Source organism: Oncorhynchus tshawytscha, unplaced genomic scaffold, assembly GCF_018296145.1.
Source record: "Oncorhynchus tshawytscha isolate Ot180627B unplaced genomic scaffold, Otsh_v2.0 Un_contig_10255_pilon_pilon, whole genome shotgun sequence".
NCBI lineage: Eukaryota > Metazoa > Chordata > Actinopteri > Salmoniformes > Salmonidae > Oncorhynchus > Oncorhynchus tshawytscha.
The window spans coordinates 198,046-218,633 of NW_024609557.1; the positions used below are offsets into that span (position 1 = coordinate 198,046).

The 20,588-nt window shown below is 44.9% G+C and overlaps 1 protein-coding gene across 2 annotated transcripts; it reads right to left on the reverse strand.

Moving 5' to 3' along the window:
• Nucleotides 1-1,386: 1,386 nt before the first annotated feature.
• On the reverse strand, nucleotides 1,387-13,910 carry LOC112262362. 2 transcript variants are annotated; one of them, XM_024438025.2, is made up of 5 exons: nucleotides 12,476-13,910; nucleotides 10,829-11,184; nucleotides 6,185-6,249; nucleotides 5,624-5,781; nucleotides 1,387-5,343 (listed from the first exon to the last, which is right to left on the reverse strand). In XM_024438025.2, the coding sequence occupies exons 1-5, from the start codon at nucleotides 12,717-12,719 to the stop codon at nucleotides 2,423-2,425; spliced, it is 3,744 nt and encodes a 1,247-aa protein (XP_024293793.2). In that variant the 5' UTR covers nucleotides 12,720-13,910; the 3' UTR covers nucleotides 1,387-2,422. The 2 variants fall into 2 exon arrangements, with proteins under 2 accessions (XP_024293793.2, XP_042171827.1); XM_042315893.1 differs by lacking the exon at nucleotides 12,476-13,910 and adding an exon at nucleotides 11,739-12,311.
• Between the last annotated feature and the right edge of the window lie 6,678 nt (nucleotides 13,911-20,588).

Below are 20,588 nucleotides of genomic sequence, written 5' to 3' on the forward strand. Positions count from 1 at the left end.
GTGTTGGAGAGATGTGGACTCCTGTATTTATTCTAAACACAATGGTATACTATAGGTATGCTTTGAGAATGGTTGTTTTTGAAATCCTATATTTAAAAAAAAAAATCTTGGCGTATAAAAGGACTGGCGATGAGAATAGCTAAATGGAGCCGTGAGAAACTCAACATTGTTCCCTGTATTAGGTCCACCACATGGAGGACAGTGACCACACCTTTGAGGACTGCAACAAGACACCCCATCACCTGAAGCTCCACTCAGAGGACAAGCCCTCCGTCTGTCCCGACCGTGACAAGGGATTCCTCTGGCCCGACCGGCTCACCCTCCACCGCCGTACCCGCGTTACAGAGCCCAAGTCCGGGAAGACGCGCCACGAGTGATCCATGTGCCTGCGGGCGTTCACCAGGGAGTGACACCTTAATGTTGAGCACGGCGTCGAACCGTCCACTCCCATGGGTCAAAGTTGAACTGTCATCTGGATTGGAGGCGAAGACTAGGACAGTCCAGGTCAAACCGCCTTCGTTCAGGTGTTTTACAGGTCTGAACTGGATCACCACAGCTGTGACGAGGAGACGGAGACATAGACAGTTCCAGCAGAAGAGGATCACAATGAAGAAGTCAGAGCAGTTTGGTGTTGAAAGAAGAAAACGTGTTCCCGTCTTATAGACTACTTCTGTCAGTGTCTAGTAGTACACTCCATAGACACCAGCTTGTGTCAGGTAGCAGGGAATACAGGGTAGGACCAGTTGTTCTTGACAAGATGCGTTCTAACAGGTCTAGGACCAGTTAGACTGCAGCTTGTGTCAGGGCCGGGGAGTGCTGTAGCAGCAAGAACAAGTCTAGGCACTGTTGTTAGAATGCAGCGTGGGTCAGCAGGAAGAACAAGTCCCAGGCCTGTTTTTATGATTGTAGCCAACCAGAGAGTGGGACAGCCTCTGACCTTGTTCCAGGCACCTGTAGTGAGGTTCACAACTCCTGGTAGAGCACCATCTACAGGCCAAACAGTGAAACATCCTCTGTGACTAATTTACATGCCTGTGGTATCATCCAAAGCAACACCCATAGCACCAGTATAGTATCCAAACCCATAGTAACACTAGTAAATCCCTGACAAGTCTCACCCGTAGCAGCTTAACACATAGTAGCTCCATGGCCAGACATCACAACTATGGCAGCACCAGTAACTCCAAGGTGAAGACCAAACAGAAGAAAATGTTTGTTAAATAAATTATATTTCGAACAGGGACAGGGAGGGACCCTCTTAGTTGCAAAATGTTTTGCTCCAGCGTTGAACTAATTGACTCACTCATAGCTACTACTCCTCCATGCTAACAGTTGGCTGAAGTAAACCCTGATAGGAGTGTCAATGAAAAGACCCATTGAAACATCTCTCTGAAACAAGGTTTACTTACAAATACCCAAAAGCCATTGACAGTAAGAATGTACACAGTGATAAATGCTATTTGTATGACTTTACAAACTGATCAGATGTACTTCAAGTTTCTTTCATAAAGAACAGCCATTCTATGATGTGACACAGGATGAAGAACTGATGATGTGACAGGATGAAGAACTGATGATGTGACACAGGATGAAGAACTGATGATGTGACACAGGATGAAGAACTGATGATGTGACACAGGATGAAGAACTGATGATGTGACACAGGATGAAGAACTGATGATGTGACACAGGATGAAGAACTGATGATGTGACAGGATGAAGAACTGATGATGTGACCACGTTTAGGATTACAAATGTGTTAGTTTACTATTCTAACATTTAAGCCTCGGATCATTCGATTAAACAGTTCAGACTATAAAAGTTACATGTTTAAGTTCTTGTTAGGTCTACAGCATAATGTATGTTAAGTCTGATTTCCTCCACAGAACCAATACATCTTCGTTTGTTTCAGCTGCAATATATTTTATATAGTGTTATTCTCAGAGAACTAAATTAATCCTACAGACACTATGAAAATTCTACCTTGTTGGTTAACCAAATATGTATATATAAAATTCTGAAATGTAAAAAATATAAATCTAGAGTTTTCCTAAAACAAATGAATAGGTTCAGAAGTAGGAGTCCCAACAGACTTCGGACGGTAAACTAGCTTAAACAACAGTATATGCATTCAGTAAAACATTCTTTATACTTAAACAATACATGTGTACAGTAGTTATGCTAACGGTTCAAAGAATGATAAGGCACTTCTCTCTGAATTTAGTTTATATCTACATACTGAAAACACAACAGTAACATGTATAACAGTCCAACATTTTAACCAAGAAAGGTTACGTCTTTCAAGTTTCAGAGATTGAGTGATAGTCTTCACAAAGTCCATCTCATCAACTTGGAGAGAGAGAGAGAAGCCCCATAGTTAAATCATGTATTGAGTGACAGTCAGCAAGTTGTGTTCATCCTTTCAGACCGTTGTGTAACCCTGTGTGGTCGCGGTCAGACCGTTATGGTGCAGAAACAGCATCTGGTCAAGGCCCTCTGGAGGAATATTGGTTCTCTTTCTCTGAATCACCCCCCCTCCATCCTGCAGGAACATCTGGACGGCACTGCCTGCGACAGCCGGGGCAGCTAGGTAGGCACGTGCCACTTTGGCCAGCAGGGGGAGCTGTCCTGATCTAGCCTTCCACCACTGTAAAGGCTCCACACCCAGGGTGGCCCCCTTCTCTGCTCTGAAGACGGACAGCTCAATGTCCACTGTCTCTTCCACTGAGGGCTGCTTGTTCTGGGACTGGGAGCCGAATAGGTCCCCTAGAAGGAACTCCATGCCAGTCTGCTGGGAGGTGGGCTCCAGTTTCTGCTCCATGTTATCACTCTCACTGTCGTCATTCACAGAGCTACCGGTGGCTTCCTCGTCTGAATCACTCTCTGTTCTCTCTTTGAAACTGACCGGGGTGATCTCCTTCAGCCTTTTGCTTCTTCTCAGGACGTCTCCCTCCATCTCTCCTGATGAGGTGGTCGAGGAGGATCCCCTCTTCTTCCTCTTCCTGCCCCCTGGAGACGCTGCCTCGGCCCTCCTCCGGTCCTCCTCTACGATCCGGACCACTTCTTTCTTCAGCCAGGCGAAGGTGGTCGCCTGCTCTCTGACGTCCATGAAGCCAAGGCCGTGAAACTGGGGGTCGAGGGCGCACGCTACACACAATACCTGGTTGATCTGGGGGTCGTTGTATCGGCGGGAAAGGCCCCACCTTATCTTCTTTTTGAGTTCCTTCAAGATGGTGGAGTCGTTGCGATGGCGGGGGTGGGGGGCGAAATGTCGGTCGAGCAGGCCGGTGAGGATGGGCTTGACCAGCGAGAGCCTGGGGAACGGTTCCTTGGCCAGGGTACGGCACGCCACGTCTAGGGGTTTCAGCAGGGAGGAGAGATCCTCCAACACCTTCCAGTCAGATCGCTTGGGAGGCACGGGGACCGATGAGTTGGAGCTGTCGGTGGTGTCAGAATTAGCACGGCCAGCGGAAGTGGAGTTTGTGTCATGTTTGTCAGCGGTTTTCAAAGCGGCAGTCGACCCCAAATCCAAGTCAGTGGGACTTCCTGTGTCTTGTCCAGTTTGGATCTCACTGTCTATTTGTTTTAGTGTCTCAGAGATCATGTTTTGATAGTGGAGGAGCATCTTAATCACACTGTAAAGCCCATTCCAGCCTGGTTTCCCATAGGCCCAAGCCTTCAGCTCAGCTGTCTCCTGCTTCTGTAGGACTACGATCAGTTTCCTGGCTGGGTGAAGAGTTACCATGTCTTTATCATGGAGGGAGAAGAGGCTGTAGAGAAGGTGTTGGAATACACAGAGGGTCTTTGAGATGATGGAATGACTCATGACTTCCTCTATGCAGCTCTGAACAGCTGTGAAGAAACAGGGTATGGGTGGAGAGTGGGACTCCTCGCTGGTGGAGTTGGCTCGTTCGATCGCTCGTTCCAAACCTGAGAGATCATCAGAGGATATGGAGTCCTCCATCTCCAGGAATGTGGTGGAGTTCGGGTGGTGGTGACGGGCACCTCCACCCACCCCTTCTCCACTTCTCCCTCTCTTCTTCGCACCTACCTTCATCTTTTCCATCTCTTCGCCCCCAAGCAGGATGAAACTGGGCTGAGAAATGTCCCACTCCTGAGCCACAGACCTCACTGTAGCCTCGACCACGCTCAGATCCATATCAGTTCCCGTCTCACCCAGACGCTGCGTGGCCAAAGCCAGGTTATGGGAAGTGAAGTCAGCGTTGATGAAATGGGCCCACAGGGTGGCGTATCTCTCCTGGTCTCCCTGCCAGTCATGACACCACACGTCAGCACTAACAGCTACGTGGTGAGATACTTGGTTCTGGGTCTGTGAGTGGAAACAGGCAGCTTTTCTTGTTGAGGAGCTGGGTTTGAATTGAACTGGAATATTAGGCTTGGAAGTGTCTTCCTCATTGAACCCAGTGCTGTTGGTCAGCAGCTTGGCCCAGGTCTTTCTTCCCTCGGTGTGGACGTCCCTCAGCACCTCCTCCAGTAGAGAAGCTGAAGGAATCTCCTTGCAGGACGGCAGCAGGGTCTGGATCAGCTGCTTGAAGCCCTCCCCCTCCACTGTATCCGGGGGCAACAAGTCTTTGATGAGGAAGTTAGTGATGGCTGTGGTGGTTTGATTGGTCAGGAAGTTAGAGAGCGTCCTCTGTCCCGGTGTAGCGGTGGAAACCGCGGTCACAGTATCAGTCACTGCTGAACTGCCGTTCCCACTCCAAGTCCAGTCCTCATTACTGTAGTTGCTGTTGGTGGTTCTGTGGGTTGAGGGGCTGCTAGAACGAGGTGCTCTGCCGCCCGTAGTGGGGTAAGGCCTGAAGCGCGAGGACGAAACCCAGGGCTTGTTGCCGTCCTTGATGACGTCCCGACGCTTCATATGGTGCATCTGGACCAGGTGGTTCTCCAGCTGGGTGACAGTAGCACTGTAGTCCACCTGTTGACCACACAGCTTGCACATGACTTTGTCCTTGTCCAGCGGCTGGCCGTTGGGGTCCGGCTCAAACCCAAAGAACTCCCATACGGGGCTGTTGGGCTGAGAGGGGCTCAGCAGTATCTCAGCTCCCTTTACAAAGTCGTACTTCACAGTTGTTGCCAGTCCCGTCTGATTGGTGTTTTGAGGTGGGTTGAGGACAGGGGTGGGGTCAGTGGTATCAGTCTGTAACCCGCTACTGACATCACTGATGACTGGCAGCGGGCTCCCTGATTGGCTGTTGTCTGACCAGCTGTAAGAGCCATTGGCGTCTGGGAGACTGCTAGTTCCGCCCACTGGCACGACCTGGATGTCACGGAAGATCCGCAGTAGGATTTCCTTGTCCCCGAATTCACACTTGATGTTCTCACCTGTGAGTGACAGTAAGAGAGAGAATATTGTGTTTAATAACAGTGTTCGTGTGAGTCAAAATATAGGCAACGCTTTATTTTGTAGCTCCCTGATCAGCTCCCTTTTACTACAAGATAACAGCGTAATTCCATAATTATTACCAAAAACGTACTTTTCCATCACATGGGACGAATACTAGGAAGCTCCAATTGTTATCAAGTAATAAATAATATTATACCAGTTAATAATGCCGAACAACGTTAATTCCGTTGCGCTAGAACTCCCAATCACCAAACGTACCGATCCCTAGACCCAGCATGGCAGCGTACTCCTGGCCAATCCAGACCTTGAGTTCTGTCCCCTCAGGGATGGGCTGGGAGACCCTGTAGAAGATCTGACCGCGGTACTGGAACACCGTCAGGTTGTGTTCTTCCTCGCAGGCAGCACACGCTACATACCTGAACAGGGATGAGAGGCATGACAATGCAGTGATATTAACATTGCATAGCCAATGGAGCAGCTTCCCCAGACACAGATTAAGTCTAATCCTGCACTAAAAAATTATTCTCAATGGAGAATCTCCATTGATCTTGCTTTTCAGTCCAGGACTAGGCTTAATCTGTGTCCTGGAAACAAGCCCTAAATGTATATCTTGACTAAAGATGATATTTAAATAGATATGAGATAAATATGAAGTAGGGATGTCTGTTTAGACATTAGAAACATAAATTACTTATATTCACTGGGTTAACTAATAAGATCACTACAGGAATACGTGTTTAAATTGAAAAAGGTTAAACAGATCGCTGACAACCTGAAAGACTAAATGTAGACATCATTGTTTCAAACTTAACTTCTCACCTCATCCAGTTTGATTTGTTTTCATCAGAGGCATCTACGAAGTAGTAGGAATCATTTTCTTTGATCTGGGAACAAGAGAAGAGAATCAACTATTAGCTGATTTGAAGACCAAACTGACCACATTTGCATGTGGTTTACAGTGTAAAGGTCAGCCTTTATCAAGACTATACTGAACTAAATGTAAATGCAACATGTGTTGGTCCCATGTTTTATGAACTGAAATAAAAGATCACAGAAATGTTCACAAAAAGCTTATTTCTAAAAAATGTGTGCAGAAATGTGTTTACATCCCTGTTAGCAAGCATTTCTCCTTTTCCAATATAATCCAGCTGACAGGTCTGGCATATCAAGAAGCTAATTAAACATGATCATTACACAGGTGCAGCTTGTGCTGGGGACAATAAAATGCCACTAAAATTTGCAGACAATACAATGCCACAGATGTCTCAAGGTGACAGAGCGTGCAATTGGCATGCTGACTGCTGGAATGTCCAGCAGAGCTGTTGGCAGATAATTTAATGTTAATTTCTCTACCATAAGCCGCCGCCAACGTCATTTGATTGCTGGATCGAATCCCCAAGCTGACAAGGTAAAAATCTGCCGTTCTGCCCCTGAACAAGGCAGTTAACCAACTGTTCCCCTGTAGGCCGTCATTGTAAATAAGAATTTGTTCGTATCGGACTTGCCTCGTTAAATAATTGTAAAAATAAATAAAAAATACAATTCTGTTACACAGTTTACAACGCTTTCAGAAAGTATTCACACCCGTTGACGTTTTCAAAATGTTGTTACAGCCTGAATTTAAAATGGATTAAATGGAGATGTGTCACAGGCCTACACACATTACCCCATAATGTCAAAGTGGAATTATGTTTAGACAATTTTACAAATAAATATCAAATTAGAGCTGAACTGTCTTGAGTCAATAAGTATTCAACCTTATGGCAAGCCTCCAATTCAGGAGTACAACTGTGCTAAACAAGCCTCCAATTCAGGAGTACAACTGCTAAACAAGCCTCCAATTCAGGAGTACAACTGCTAAACAAGCCTCCAATTCAGGAGTACAACTGTGCTAAACAAGCCTCCAATTCAGGAGTACAACTGTGCTAAACAAGCCTCCAATTCAGGAGTACAACTGTGCTAAACAAGCCTCCAATTCAGGAGTACAACTGTGCTAAACAAGCCTCCAATTCAGGAGTACAACTGTGCTAAACAAGCCTCCAATTCAGGAGTACAACTGTGCTAAACAAGCCTCCAATTCAGGAGTACAACTGTGCTAAACAAGCCTCCAATTCAGGAGTACAACTGTGCTAAACAAGCCTCCAATTCAGGAGTACAACTGTGCTAAACAAGCCTCCAATTCAGGAGTACAACTGCTAAACAAGCCTCCAATTCAGGAGTACAACTGTGCTAAACAAGCCTCCAATTCAGGAGTACAACTGTGCTAAACAAGCCACATAATAAGCTGAATGGACTCACTGTGTGCAATAAGTGTTTAACAGGATTTTTGAATGACTACCTCATCTCTGTACCCTACACATAAATATATGTAAGGTCCCTCAGTCGAGCAGTAAATTTCAAAACAGATTCAACCACAAAGACCAGGGAGATTTACCAATGCCTCGCGAAGGGCAACTATTGTAAATATGTTAAAATAAAAACAGCAGACACTGAATATTCCTTTGAGCATGGTGAAGTTATTAATTACCCTTTGGATGGTGTATCAATACAAAGATACAAGCATACTTCTTAACTCAGTTACCAGAGAGGAAGGAAACCGCTCAGGGATTTCACCATGAGGCAAATGGTAACTTTAAAAACAGTTACAGAGTTTAATGGCTGTGATAGGAGAACACTGAGGATGGATCAACATTGTAGTTACTCCACAATACTAACCTAATTGACAGACTGAAAAGAAGGAAGCCTATACAGAATAAAAATATTCCAAAACATGCATCCTGTTTGCAACAAGGCACTAAAGTAATACTGCATAAAATGTGGCAAAGAAATTCACTTTTAGTCCTGAACACGTTGGGGGCAAATTCAATACAACACATTACTGAGTACCACTCTCCATATTGTATAGCAGGGAAGTCATCATGAGGGCCTGCAGTGGCTTGTGGGTCTGTGTAACCACGTTCATACACACCCCACCACACGAGCAAAACATTTTAATGTCCCCCAAACTGCAAAATGTATGGCAAGACCTGAAAATAGTTGTCTAGCAATGATCAACAAACCATTTCACAGAGCTTGAAGCATTTTGAATATAATAATGGGCAAATGTTGCACAATCCATGTGTGGAAAGCTTTTAGAGAGGCTTCCCCAGAACCACTCAGCTGTAATCGCTGCCAAAATTGCTTCTACTCAGGGGTGTGAATATTTGTCAATATCTGTCTTTTTTTATATTTTTATATATTTTTTAACCTTTATTTAAATAGGCAAGTCAGTTAAGAACAAATTCTTATTTTCAATGACGGCCTAGGAACAGTGGGTTAACTGCCTGTTCAGGGGCAGAACAACAGATTTGTCAGCTTGTCAGCTCGGGGGTTTGAACTTGCAACCTTCCGGTTACTAGTCCAACGCTCTAACCACTAGGCTACCCTGCCGCCCTTTCATTTTCAATACATTGATTAAATGTCTAAAAATATGTTTCATTTTGTCATTATGGGGTATTATTTGATTTCAGGCTGTAACAACAACATGTGGAATAAGTCTAGGGGTATGAATACTTTCTGAAGGCCCTGAACATACTCTGTTACACAGCTTCTATATTGTAATGAAACCGTCAGGGAGTAAGGCTCAAACCCCCAACCTTCTGGCCAGAAGCCCAGCGCGCCATCGACTGTGCCACAAAAGCATGCTGAAGTGGCAGAGTCGATATCCGCGCTTATAAACCAGGGTCGCTACAATATTCAGTTACACAGCTTACCTCTTCTACACAGTGATTTAGTCAGGATGGTGGATCAGGCTAATATCCACCTGTCCATACTCACAGCCCAGGCTAATATCCACCTGTCCATACTCACAGCCCAGGCTAATATCCACCTGTCCATACTCACAGCCCAGGCTAATATCCACCTGTCCATACTCACAGCCCAGGCTAATATCCACCTGTCCATACCCACAGCCCAGGCTAATATCCACCTGTCCATACCCACAGCCCAGGCTAAAATCCACCTGTCCATACCCACAGCCCAGGCTAATATCCACCTGTCCATACCCACAGCCCAGGCTAATATCCACCTGTCCATACCCACAGCCCAGGCTAATATCCACCTGTCCATACCCACAGCCCAGGCTAATATCCACCTGTCCATACCCACAGCCCAGGCTAATATCCACCTGTCCATACCACAGCCCAGGCTAATATCCACCTGTCCATACCCACAGCCCAGGCTAATATCCACCTGTCCATACCCACAGCCCAGGCTAATATCCACCTGTCCATACCCACAGCCCAGGCTAATATCCACCTGTCCATACCCACAGCCCAGGCTAATATCCACCCCACAGCCCAGGCTAATATCCACCTGTCCATACCCACAGCCCAGGCTAATATCCACCTGTCCATACCCACAGCCCAGGCTAATATCCACCTGTCCATACCCACAGCCCAGGCTAATATCCACCTGTCCATACCCACAGCCCAGGCTAATATCCACCTGTCCATACCCACAGCCCAGGCTAATATCCACCTGTCCACAGCCCCTAACAGCCCAGGCTAATACCACCTGTCCATAACCACAGCCCAGGCTAATTATTACCTGTCCATACTCACAGCCCAGGCTAATTATTACCTGTCCATACTCACAGCCCAGGCTAATTATTACCTGTCCATACTCACAGCCCAGGCTAATATCCACCTGTCCATACTCACAGCCCAGGCTAATATCCACCTGTCCATACTCACAGCCCAGGCTAATATCCACCTGTCCATACTCACAGCCCAGGCTAATATCCACCTGTCCATACTCACAGCCCAGGCTAATATCCACCTGTCCATACTCACAGCCCAGGCTAATATCCACCTGTCCATACTCACAGCCCAGGCTAATATCCACCTGTCCATACTCACAGCCCAGGCTAATATCCACCTGTCCATACTCACAGCCCAGGCTAATATCCACCTGTCCATACTCACAGCCCAGGCTAATATCCACCTGTCCATACTCACAGCCCAGGCTAATATCCCCTGTCCATACTCACAGCCCAGGCTAATATCCACCTGTCCATACTCACAGCCCAGGCTAATTATTACCTGTCCATACCCACAGCCCAGGCTAATATCCACCTGTCCATACCCACAGCCCAGGCTAATATCCACAGCCCAGGCTAATATCCACAGCCCAGGCTAATATCCACCTGTCCATACCGACAGCCCAGGCTAATATCCACCTGTCCATACCGACAGCTCAGGCTAATATCAACCTGTCCATACCGACAGCCCAGGCTAATATCCACCTGTCCATACCGACAGCCCAGGCTAATATCCACCTGTCCATACCGACAGCCCAGGCTAATACCCACCTGTCCATACCGACAGCCCAGGCTAATACCCACCTGTCCATACCGACAGCCCAGGCTAATATCCATCTGTCCATACTCACAGCCCAGGCTAATATCCATCTGTCCATACTCACAGCCCAGGCGTATTTGAGGCAACTCAGAGGGCCGCGGGTCAACTCTCCTACGAAGGGTCCAAACGTCCACCCCTGATGCAGTGACAGGGTCTTGGCAAACACCCCAGTCTCTTCCTCCTCTGCTGACCCCCCAGGCACAGGCCCACTGCCCCACCTCCGCAGGCTGAGGCATAGGGGGATGGAACCCACCGCACGGGGGTCACCGCCCTCCAACCATGGCTCACCGCAGACCACCATGTCTGGGATGAAGTGAAGCGGTCTGTCATTACCGTGGCCACCACCGAAGTTACCATGGCCACTGCCGAAGTTGCCTTGGGAGCCGTTGTCGTTGTTGTAGTGGTGACTCTGCTCTGAACCTGGGTAGAGGTGGAGAGGAAATTAGTAGAAGCTGGACTGTGGATGGAGGAAAATGCACACCAGAATCAGGCTGGCAGCAGGACACCTCTGTTCTCTACCCCCAGAAATAGAATATGAGCAAGCAGACTGCAGTCTCTTTCCCTCTCTTACACACACTATTTGGGGGATATATACAGTTACATAGAGATATTATTTGACAATATTTCAACAATATCGCAATATTTTTTAGTGCTGGTCAGTTGTACCTGCACCCCAAAACTCCAGTATTATTTCTTCATAGCTTGTTCTCCATGTTTAAAAAAATGATGAGCAAAAACAACAGCAGCACTTATTTTTTTTCAGGACTTTCCATGACTGATCAAAACTCATGTTCATGGCTCTCTCTTGCCCCTTTGCAGCAGACAGTGAGCAATGTTATATGTTTGGACATTGAATCACAATATCGAATCGCAATACATATCCTATTGGTACCTATGTATCGTGATAATATCGTATGGTGAGGTCCCTGTCAATCCCCAACACACAAGGTGCAAATAACTTGCTGATTACACACCTGATGTCTCTGATGATTGACGCATGGAGGCTCCAAAACCACCATACATGAGTTGATAAAACACATCAGGGTGGTGAACCCTTAAATGTGATCTCAGGTTGGTCGGGCTCCCAGTTTTGCACGGAACTATCCTTCGGCACAACCGACAAATGGCCTCCTCCTTATTTTCAGGCTCCCCTTTATCATTTGGTTTTACACCAAAATGAACCCAGACTGTGGATGTAGCTCGTTTCTTTGAGACTAGATCCATCGTTCAATGGCTCAAATTTGCTAGTAAGCACAGTGAAATAGGTTTACCTGGATACCACGATATAGCCTAAAGATTAGGCCTTCCGATGATGAAATTCCAAACGGTTATCGATTTACACACAATAATTACCAATTTAGAATGTTTACAGAATATACCGCGTCTGTACATTACTTAATTGCCAACAAATTCAGCAACATATCCGACGAACAACAAGTTAATGTGTACGATATCAGTGACCCTTTATGGCGATATCCGATACTTCTTTCTCATCGAGGACAGAGTTTGACTGACATCTCTGGTTGACCAATCATATTCAGGCGTTTTGGTGCGTTAGCAAATCATGTTCAAGTATTGAGTTGTATATAATGCACATCATGTATGACAGCGAGTGGAAGAAAAAAAAAATCGACAATATTATGTCCCCCAAAAAGCATAGGCTACAATTCTAAAAACGTTTGAATGTAGGCGACCTTGAATGTAGACTCACCTGATGGCTCAAAATAGTACCCATGCCCAGACGTTGCCGATATAAACTCAGAAAATATATCAGGGTGTCGTAGTCGCAGGTGATGTCTTAGATTGCTCGTGTTTCCTCCTTTGACAAAAACAATCCTCCGGCATAACCGGCAAACCGCCTCATCAATATTCTGAGGCTCTCCTTTCTCGTTTGGCTTAAAACCAAAATGCACCCAAATTGCGGATTTGACTTTGGGTTTAGAGACAAGATCCATTCTCACGACCGACCATTATAATCTACGCGTAGCAGTAGCCTACACTCGGTTGAGGGCTGGTCTTTCAATCTGGGTGCGCTCGTTCTACTGACCGCCCAGTAACCTACCCCGTCGTGGCATGCGTGCACTCGATATACCGGGCTCAATTTTGCAAGTGTCACCAAATGTGCAGTCTCACTTAAAGTGAGAAAAATATGTATACAAGTATTTAAATAACGAGTACTATGGGTGGGCTGCATGGAAATGTAGGAAAACAACTACAGAGAACGTCGTGGTATACCACTGGCCTATGCGAAATGCACAGCATGGAAGTGAGTGAAATTGAGAGAGAAATCGACACTGGGTAATTTAGTCTTGGGGAAAAACACATCGAAGCCTACAATTCTAAAACGTTAGGAATTCAACATTTGAAAGTAGATTTCAATGCCAGTGCAAATGACTTGCAGCAGAGCAGACTCACATGATGGATCAGAAAAGTAGTATCCATTGCCGATATAAACTCAGAAAAACAGTAGGATGTTTCAGATTACTCATGTTTCCACTTTTGACACAAACAATCCGACATAACCTGTAAACGGTCTCATCAAGAGTATGAGGCTCTCCTTTGCCGTTTGGCTTAAAACCAAAATGCACCCAAACTGCGGCTTTGACTTCAGGTTTAGAGACAATACCCATTTCACGGCTGACCATAGCCTATAATAATAATAACGAAGGCGTCCACACGCTTCCCAGCCGAAACAGTTCGGAAAAGTTCGTGCATATATTATGACGACATTTTCTGAAGTTTTGGACGTCGGCGAGGGTTTATCAGATGTTCGGGCACACAAAACATTTTCTGGAGGCAAGGCGAAGTTCAGGGCCGAAGTCTATGTACACCCCTTCCTCGGTGATTTGTCAACAGTAGGACTCTACAATAAGGTCTTTGTTGTCGTCCAACTGGAGACGACTCGTTTTCATTGAAAAATACTGCACTATACATCTTAGTTAGATGTAAAATTGCGCAAAAACATCAAAATGAATGACAGATTTCTTGAGTTATGTTAGAATCACTTCTTACTATTTTGAGAAAGTACAGGTTACGGCGTCTCAAATTGGACAAACATGACTATTGCCGCTTTCTTCCCGGTTTTCAAACGAAGGTCTTTTTTAAGAGACTATACGAGCGCACTGGTTCAGTTCGACTTGCCGAGTTTGGCTAGGCACCAGCTGAACTTCTTTTTCGGCGGGGTTTATCAGCGGTTGGCATCCAACGTTATGGTGTCTTACCGCCACCTACTGTACTGGAGTGTGGGCCAGAGACGGAGCAACTAAATCCTACCTGCCAGCCCCTTTGCTCTTAAAAAAAAGATAACAAAATATTTGAGACTATATCTAATGACGTTCAACTCAATGCACTCTTTAAACTAATGTCCTGTATCCCTTTCTCCCTCATACTAGATCTCATCCTTTCTCTTTCCCTCCAATAATGTCCACACTGTATCAATACATGCTCCACTGTCTCTGTTTCCTGGAAATACTCACATTTTCCTGTTGGAAGCTTTCCTCTCACATGTAAGGTCTTATTCAACCGGCTGTGTCCCACCCTTAATCTACTGACTGTGTCCCAGCCTTAATCTTGTAAATGTAGCCTCCTCTCTTCTGTTCCTTCCTGCTGTTCTCCCTTCCCCAACATTCCTCTGTATTTGAAATAAATGCCTGCCCTTAGTATCTCTATTCCACTGCTCCTGCCATTTCTCCACCATCTACCTATTGCCCTTTTCTTCTCTGCCATGGTAAATGGGGCATTCAACGCATCATTTACATCCTCCCTACAATCCAGCACTCTAGGATTCTTCTCTCTCGTCCTCTCTCTGCCCCTCCTGTGACAAATTTGCAGAGCTATGCACTTGGAGCATCGCTTCGGCCATCATCTCTACCTTGTCCTCATCTGTTACTGCCACATCCTTTCCAATCATCAACACTGGATAATACCACTCCCGTCTGACCCCACTCATCCTCTTAATCATCCCCCACACTTCTCCAACAGGTGTCGCCCTGCCAATTATGTCACAGAAACGAAGCCAACATGACCTCTTTGCCTGACAGATAGTTCTCCTCACCAGAGCCTGGGCCTGCTTATACTGAATCAGACTGATGGATAGTTCTCCTCACCAGGGCCTGGCCTGCTTATACTGAATCAGACTGATGGATAGTTCTCCTCACCAGGGCCTGGGCCTGCTGATACTGAATCAGACTGACAGATAGTTCTCCTCACCAGAGCCTGGGCCTGCTGATACTGAATCAGACTGATGGATAGTTCTCCTCACTAGGGCCTGTTTATACTGAATCAGACTGATGGATAGTTCTCCTCACTAGGGCCTGTTTATACTGAATCAGACTGATGGATAGTTCTCCTCACTAGGGCCTGTTTATACTGAATCAGACTGATGGATAGTTCTCCTCACTAGGGCCTGTTTATACTGAATCAGACTGACAGATAGTTCTCCCCACCAGGGCCTGTTTATACTGAATCAGACTGAGGGATAGTTCTCCTCACCAGGGCCTGTTTATACTGAATCAGACTGAGGGATAGTTCTCCTCACCAGGGCCTGTTTATACTGAATCAGACTAACGGATAGTTCTCCCCACCAGGGCCTGGGCCTGTTTATACTGAATCAGACTGATGGATAGTTCTCCTCACCAGGGCCTGGGCCTGCTTATACTGAATCAGACTGACAGATAGTTCTCCTCACCAGGGCCTGTTTATACTGAATCAGACTGACGGATAGTTCTCCTCACCAGGGCCTGTTGATACTGAATCAGACTGATGGAGAGTTCTCCTCACCAGGGCCTGGGCCTGCTTATACTGAATCAGACTGAGGGATAGTTCTCCTCACCAGGGCCTGTTTATACTGAATCAGACTGACGGATAGTTCTCCTCACCAGGGCCTGGCCTGTTTATACTGAATCAGACTGATGGATAGTTCTCCTCACCAGGGCCTGCTGATACTGAATCAGACTGACAGATAGTTCTCCTCACTAGAGCCTGGGCCTGCTGATACTGAATCAGACTGATGGATAGTTCTCCTCACTAGAGCCTGGGCCTGCTGATACTGAATCAGACTGATGGATAGTTCTCCTCACTAGAGCCTGGGCCTGCTGATACTGAATCAGACTGATGGATTGTTCTCCTCACTAGGGCCTGTTTATACTGAATCAGACTGATGGATAGTTCTCCTCACCAGACCCTGGGCCTGTTTATACTGAATCAGACTGATGGATAGTTCTCCTCACTAGAGCCTGGGCCTGTTTATACTGAATCAGACTGATGGATAGTTCTCCTCACCAGAGCCTGGGCCTGTTTATACTGAATCAGACTGATGGATAGTTCTCCTCACCAGAGCCTGGGCCTGTTTATACTGAATCAGACTGAGGGATAGTTCTCCTCACCAGGGCCTGTTTATACTGAATCAGACTGACGGATAGTTCTCCTCATCAGGGTCTGTTATATACGGAATCAGACTGAGGGATAGTTCTCCTCACCAGGGCCTGGGCCTGTTTATACGGAATCAGACTGAGGGATAGTTCTCCTCACCAGAGCCTGGGCCTGTTGATACTGAATCAGACTGAGGGATAGTTCTCCTCACCAGAGCCTGGGTCTGTTTATACTGAATCAGATGTTGGAAGTTATGCGTTGTGGTGGGCATTAAAATCCCCACACCACATGACCGTACTTCTATCATCCCTCCTCTCAACCACACCTCTACCACCACATATTCCTGTTCAATACCTCTGCCTAGCATCCTGTAGGGAAGTCCTTGCTTCATAAAGGTGGCTCATCCCCCCCTCCCACTACATATCTGTCCCTACGAACCACTACATATCTGTCCCTACGAACCACTACATATCTGTCCCTACGAACGACTACATATCTGTCCCTACGAACCACTACATATCCCTGTATTATAAACTACACATTCTGTTTGAGTCATGTTTCCTGCACACAGATCACATCAGCCTTAGCTGGCATATCTACAAAGAACTGCTTGAACTCCTGCCCATTGGCCAACAGGCTTGGAGCATTCCATTGTAGTATTACCACCATAACTAAGATCCAGTAATACATGGCTCCACCCTCAGCTGATTGAGGTCATCTCCAACCTCTTCCCATGTCAACCCTGTCATACTCAGATGTCTCCCAGCAGCTTTCACTATTAGCTTAATCTTCTCCGTTTCAGACTTACTTCAGCAGTGCTGTTGATAACTCCTGCTATGAACGTCACCAGCTTTCTCTTATCTACGTATACAAAATTTAATGCACAAAAAAGCACCTTTTTTGTGCATTAAAATAACATCGAATTGATCAGAAATACAGTGTTGACATTGTTAATGTTGTAAATGACTATTGTAGCTGGAAACGCCTGATGTTTAATGAAATATCTACACAGGCATACAGAGACCCATTATCAGCAACCATCCCTCCTGTGTTCCAATGGCACGTTGTGTTAGCTAATCCAAGTTTATCTTTTTAAAAGGCTAATTGATCATTAGAAAACCCTTTTGCAATTATGTTAGCACAGCTGAAAACTGTCTCAAACAGGGGCGGTGGGAAAACAATACATGACGTCTATGCACTGAAATAGCGATTGGAGGACACTTTTCCCAACTTATGTAACCAATGTGAAATGGCTAGCTAGTTAGCGGTGGTGCGTGCTAATAGCGTTTCAATCGGTAAAGTCAATCACTTTGAGACCTTGAAGTAGTGGTTACCCTTGCTCTGCAAGGGCCGCTGCTTTTGTGGAGCGATGGGTAACGAGCTTCGAGGGTGATGCTTCGAGGGTTTTGAAGTGTGCAGAGGGTCCCTGGTTCAAGCCCAGGTTGGGGCGAGGAGAGGGACGGAAGCTATACTGTTACACTTAATATTAGGCAAGTTGAGAAATAAATATAGTAAGCCTAGCCTATAGAAAACTAATGGGATCCTCCTCTTTTTAATATCACTGTTTTAGCCTATAGAAATGTTGAGCAACATGAGGTCTTGGGCTCTCATCAAGTGTTTTTTTCTTAGATTTTTTATAACATTTGCATTGATGTCAGAGTTATTAGAGGGACAATAGAGTGCTGAGTACCAGGCAGTTAGCAAGTTTGGTAGGCTACTAATGACCATCAGCAGCATCAGAGCTTAGAGAAGCCTAATTACCGTGACTAACCCGTCACATGGAGTTTGACTGCCATCCTGACTCGTGACTGCCGTTGTGGCTGTAATATGGTCACCATAACAGCCCCTGTAAGAAGCATTCATTGTTACATCCCTGTACTTACAGACTGCAATTACAACCAGTTGCATGTTGTTATTACAGTGTAACTATGAATTATTACAATTAATGACAATACTTGTTAGTGTAATCACATATATAATTATACTATAATATGGACCCCTTTAAAATGAAGCGTTACCAAGATTTCTATGTCACATGAATGGGTTTCCTGACGTGATAAATACTTCTCCAGGCACTGTGAGATCTGATAAGTTCGTAGCGTAACTGCAAAATAAAGAGGATCTGAAACACCACTTGTTCTTGATTAAATGGGTCAGGTGTTTATGAATTACTAGGCTACTTGTGAGGTTAATGAATCACGGTTCTCCGTCAGATACATATGGCCTAAAATGGCAGAGGGGTGAATACTACAGTCTATAGACTGTCTGAAACAAATTAAACTCTACAGTTGGTGACAAGAATTTAATTAGAAACTACTGACAAGAATAGTATCAACCAAATCACATGATGATGGTGCACCTTTACAAGTAGTCCATCTAAATCAACTGATTTATCACACTAGACTAATACAGCATTTTACCTTTATTTAACTCAGCAAATCAGTTAAGAACAAATTCTTATTTTCAATGACAGCCTAGGAACAGTGGGTTAACTGCCTGTTCAGGGGCAGAAGAACAGATTTGTACCTTGTCAGCTCAGGGGTTTGAACTTGCAACCTTGCAGTTACTAGTCCAACACTCTAACCACTAGGCTACCCTGCCACCCCAGAGTATTGAGGCAGTGCTGGACAGATACCTTGATTTCAGTCCATGTTTTCATTATACTGATAACTACTGTAGTGTATCCTACTAGTGAACATTACTGATAGTCCAGTCCATGTTTTCATTATACTGATAACTACTGTAGTGTATCCTACTAGTGAACATTACTGATAGTCCAGTTCATGTTTTCATTGTACTGATAACTACTGTAGTGTAGTGAACATTACTGATAGTCCAGTTCATGTTTTCATTATGCTGATAACTACTGTAGTGTATCCTACTAGTGAACATTACTGATAGTCCAGTTCATGTTTTCATTATACTGATAACTACTGTAGTGTAGTGAACATTACTGATAGTCCAGTTCATGTTTTCATTATGCTGATAACTACTGTAGTGTAGTGAACATTACTGATAGTCCAGTCCATGTTTTCATTATACTGATAACTACTGTAGTGTAGTGAACATTACTGATAGTCCAGTTCATGTTTTCATTATGCTGATAACTACTGTAGTGTAGTGAACATTACTGATAGTCCAGTTCATGTTTTCATTATGCTGATAACTACTGTAGTGTAGTGAACATTACTGATAGTCCAGTTCATGTTTTCATTATGCTGATAACTACTGTAGTGTAGTGAACATTACTGATAGTCCAGTTCATGTTTTCATTATGCTGATAACTACTGTAGTGTAGTGAACATTACTGATAGTCCAGTTCATGTTTTCATTATGCTGATAACTACTGTAGTGTAGTGAACATTACTGATAGTCCAGTCCATGTTTTCATTATGCTGATAACTACTGTAGTGTAGTGAACATTACTGATAGTCCAGTCCATGTTTTCATTATACTGATAACTGATGCACTATGTTCCATTCCATGTTTTATTTATGCACTAGTTGGTCTACAGAGTTAGTGAACAACAGTGTATCAATGTATTCCCACTATGCTTTATGAGCTATAGAGGCTATATAGTTGTGAATATCTACCTTTTCCCCAGTAAAAATATCAACATAAACAGTAAAAAGAAATGCAGAAAGTAAACACCTACATCAATATTTACAGAGGGATTGTTCACATCGATACACTTTGATTCAGTAAAGGATATTCAATGACACTGTACCAGAGGAGGCTGGTGGGAGGAGCTATAGGAGGATGGACTCATTGTAATGGCTGGAATGGTTTAAATGGAACGGTATGAAACATATCAAACGTATGGAAACCACATGTTTGACTCCATTCCATTTATTCCATTCCAGTAATTACAATGAGCCCATCCTCCTACAGCTCATCCCACCAGCCTCCTCTGCACTGTATCGTTCTATGAAAATATACCATGACAATGGGCGGGCTTCAGAGGTGTAAAGCAGAGGGCTTTAAACAAGTCTATTTTGAGATCATGGGCTTGAAATGTAACTTGCCATCTGTTATTTAGCCACGTATATCACATGAATGGGGATGCTGAAAACTCTTCTCCAGGTGTTGTGACATCAGATTATGTGCTCAACAAGACTGCAAAAACAGATGACCTGGAACATTACCTTCCTCTCAACTGAAATGGGTCGGATGCTTAATGAATCACTAGTCTCCCATCACATGTTTCGTTATTCAATCTTATTAGGGCAGAACTAATGTGATTGGTGCGAGTTCCAAAGACTGCCACTTGTGATTGCATCACCTGACCTATAAAACTGTGTGTAACCCTTAACCTATAACACTGTGTAACCCTAATCCGATAACACTGTGTAACCCTAATCCTATAACACTGTGTAACCCTAATCCTATAACACTGTGTAACCCTAATCCTTTAACACTGTGTAACCCTAATCCTATAACACTGTGTAACCCTA

Bases quoted from the DNA above. Each gene is read 5' to 3' on its own strand.
- LOC112262362 (XM_042315893.1), bottom strand. From the start codon at position 11,988: ATGGATCTAGTCTCAAAGAAACGAGCTACATCCACAGTCTGGGTTCAT. The intron at 6,250-10,828 runs GTGAGTATGGAC...TCTTGTTCCCAG, and splicing joins GCCTCAAATACGCCTGGGCT to ATCAAAGAAAATGATTCCTA. The intron at 5,344-5,623 runs GTACGTTTGGTG...TGTCACTCACAG, and splicing joins CATGCTGGGTCTAGGGATCG to GTGAGAACATCAAGTGTGAA.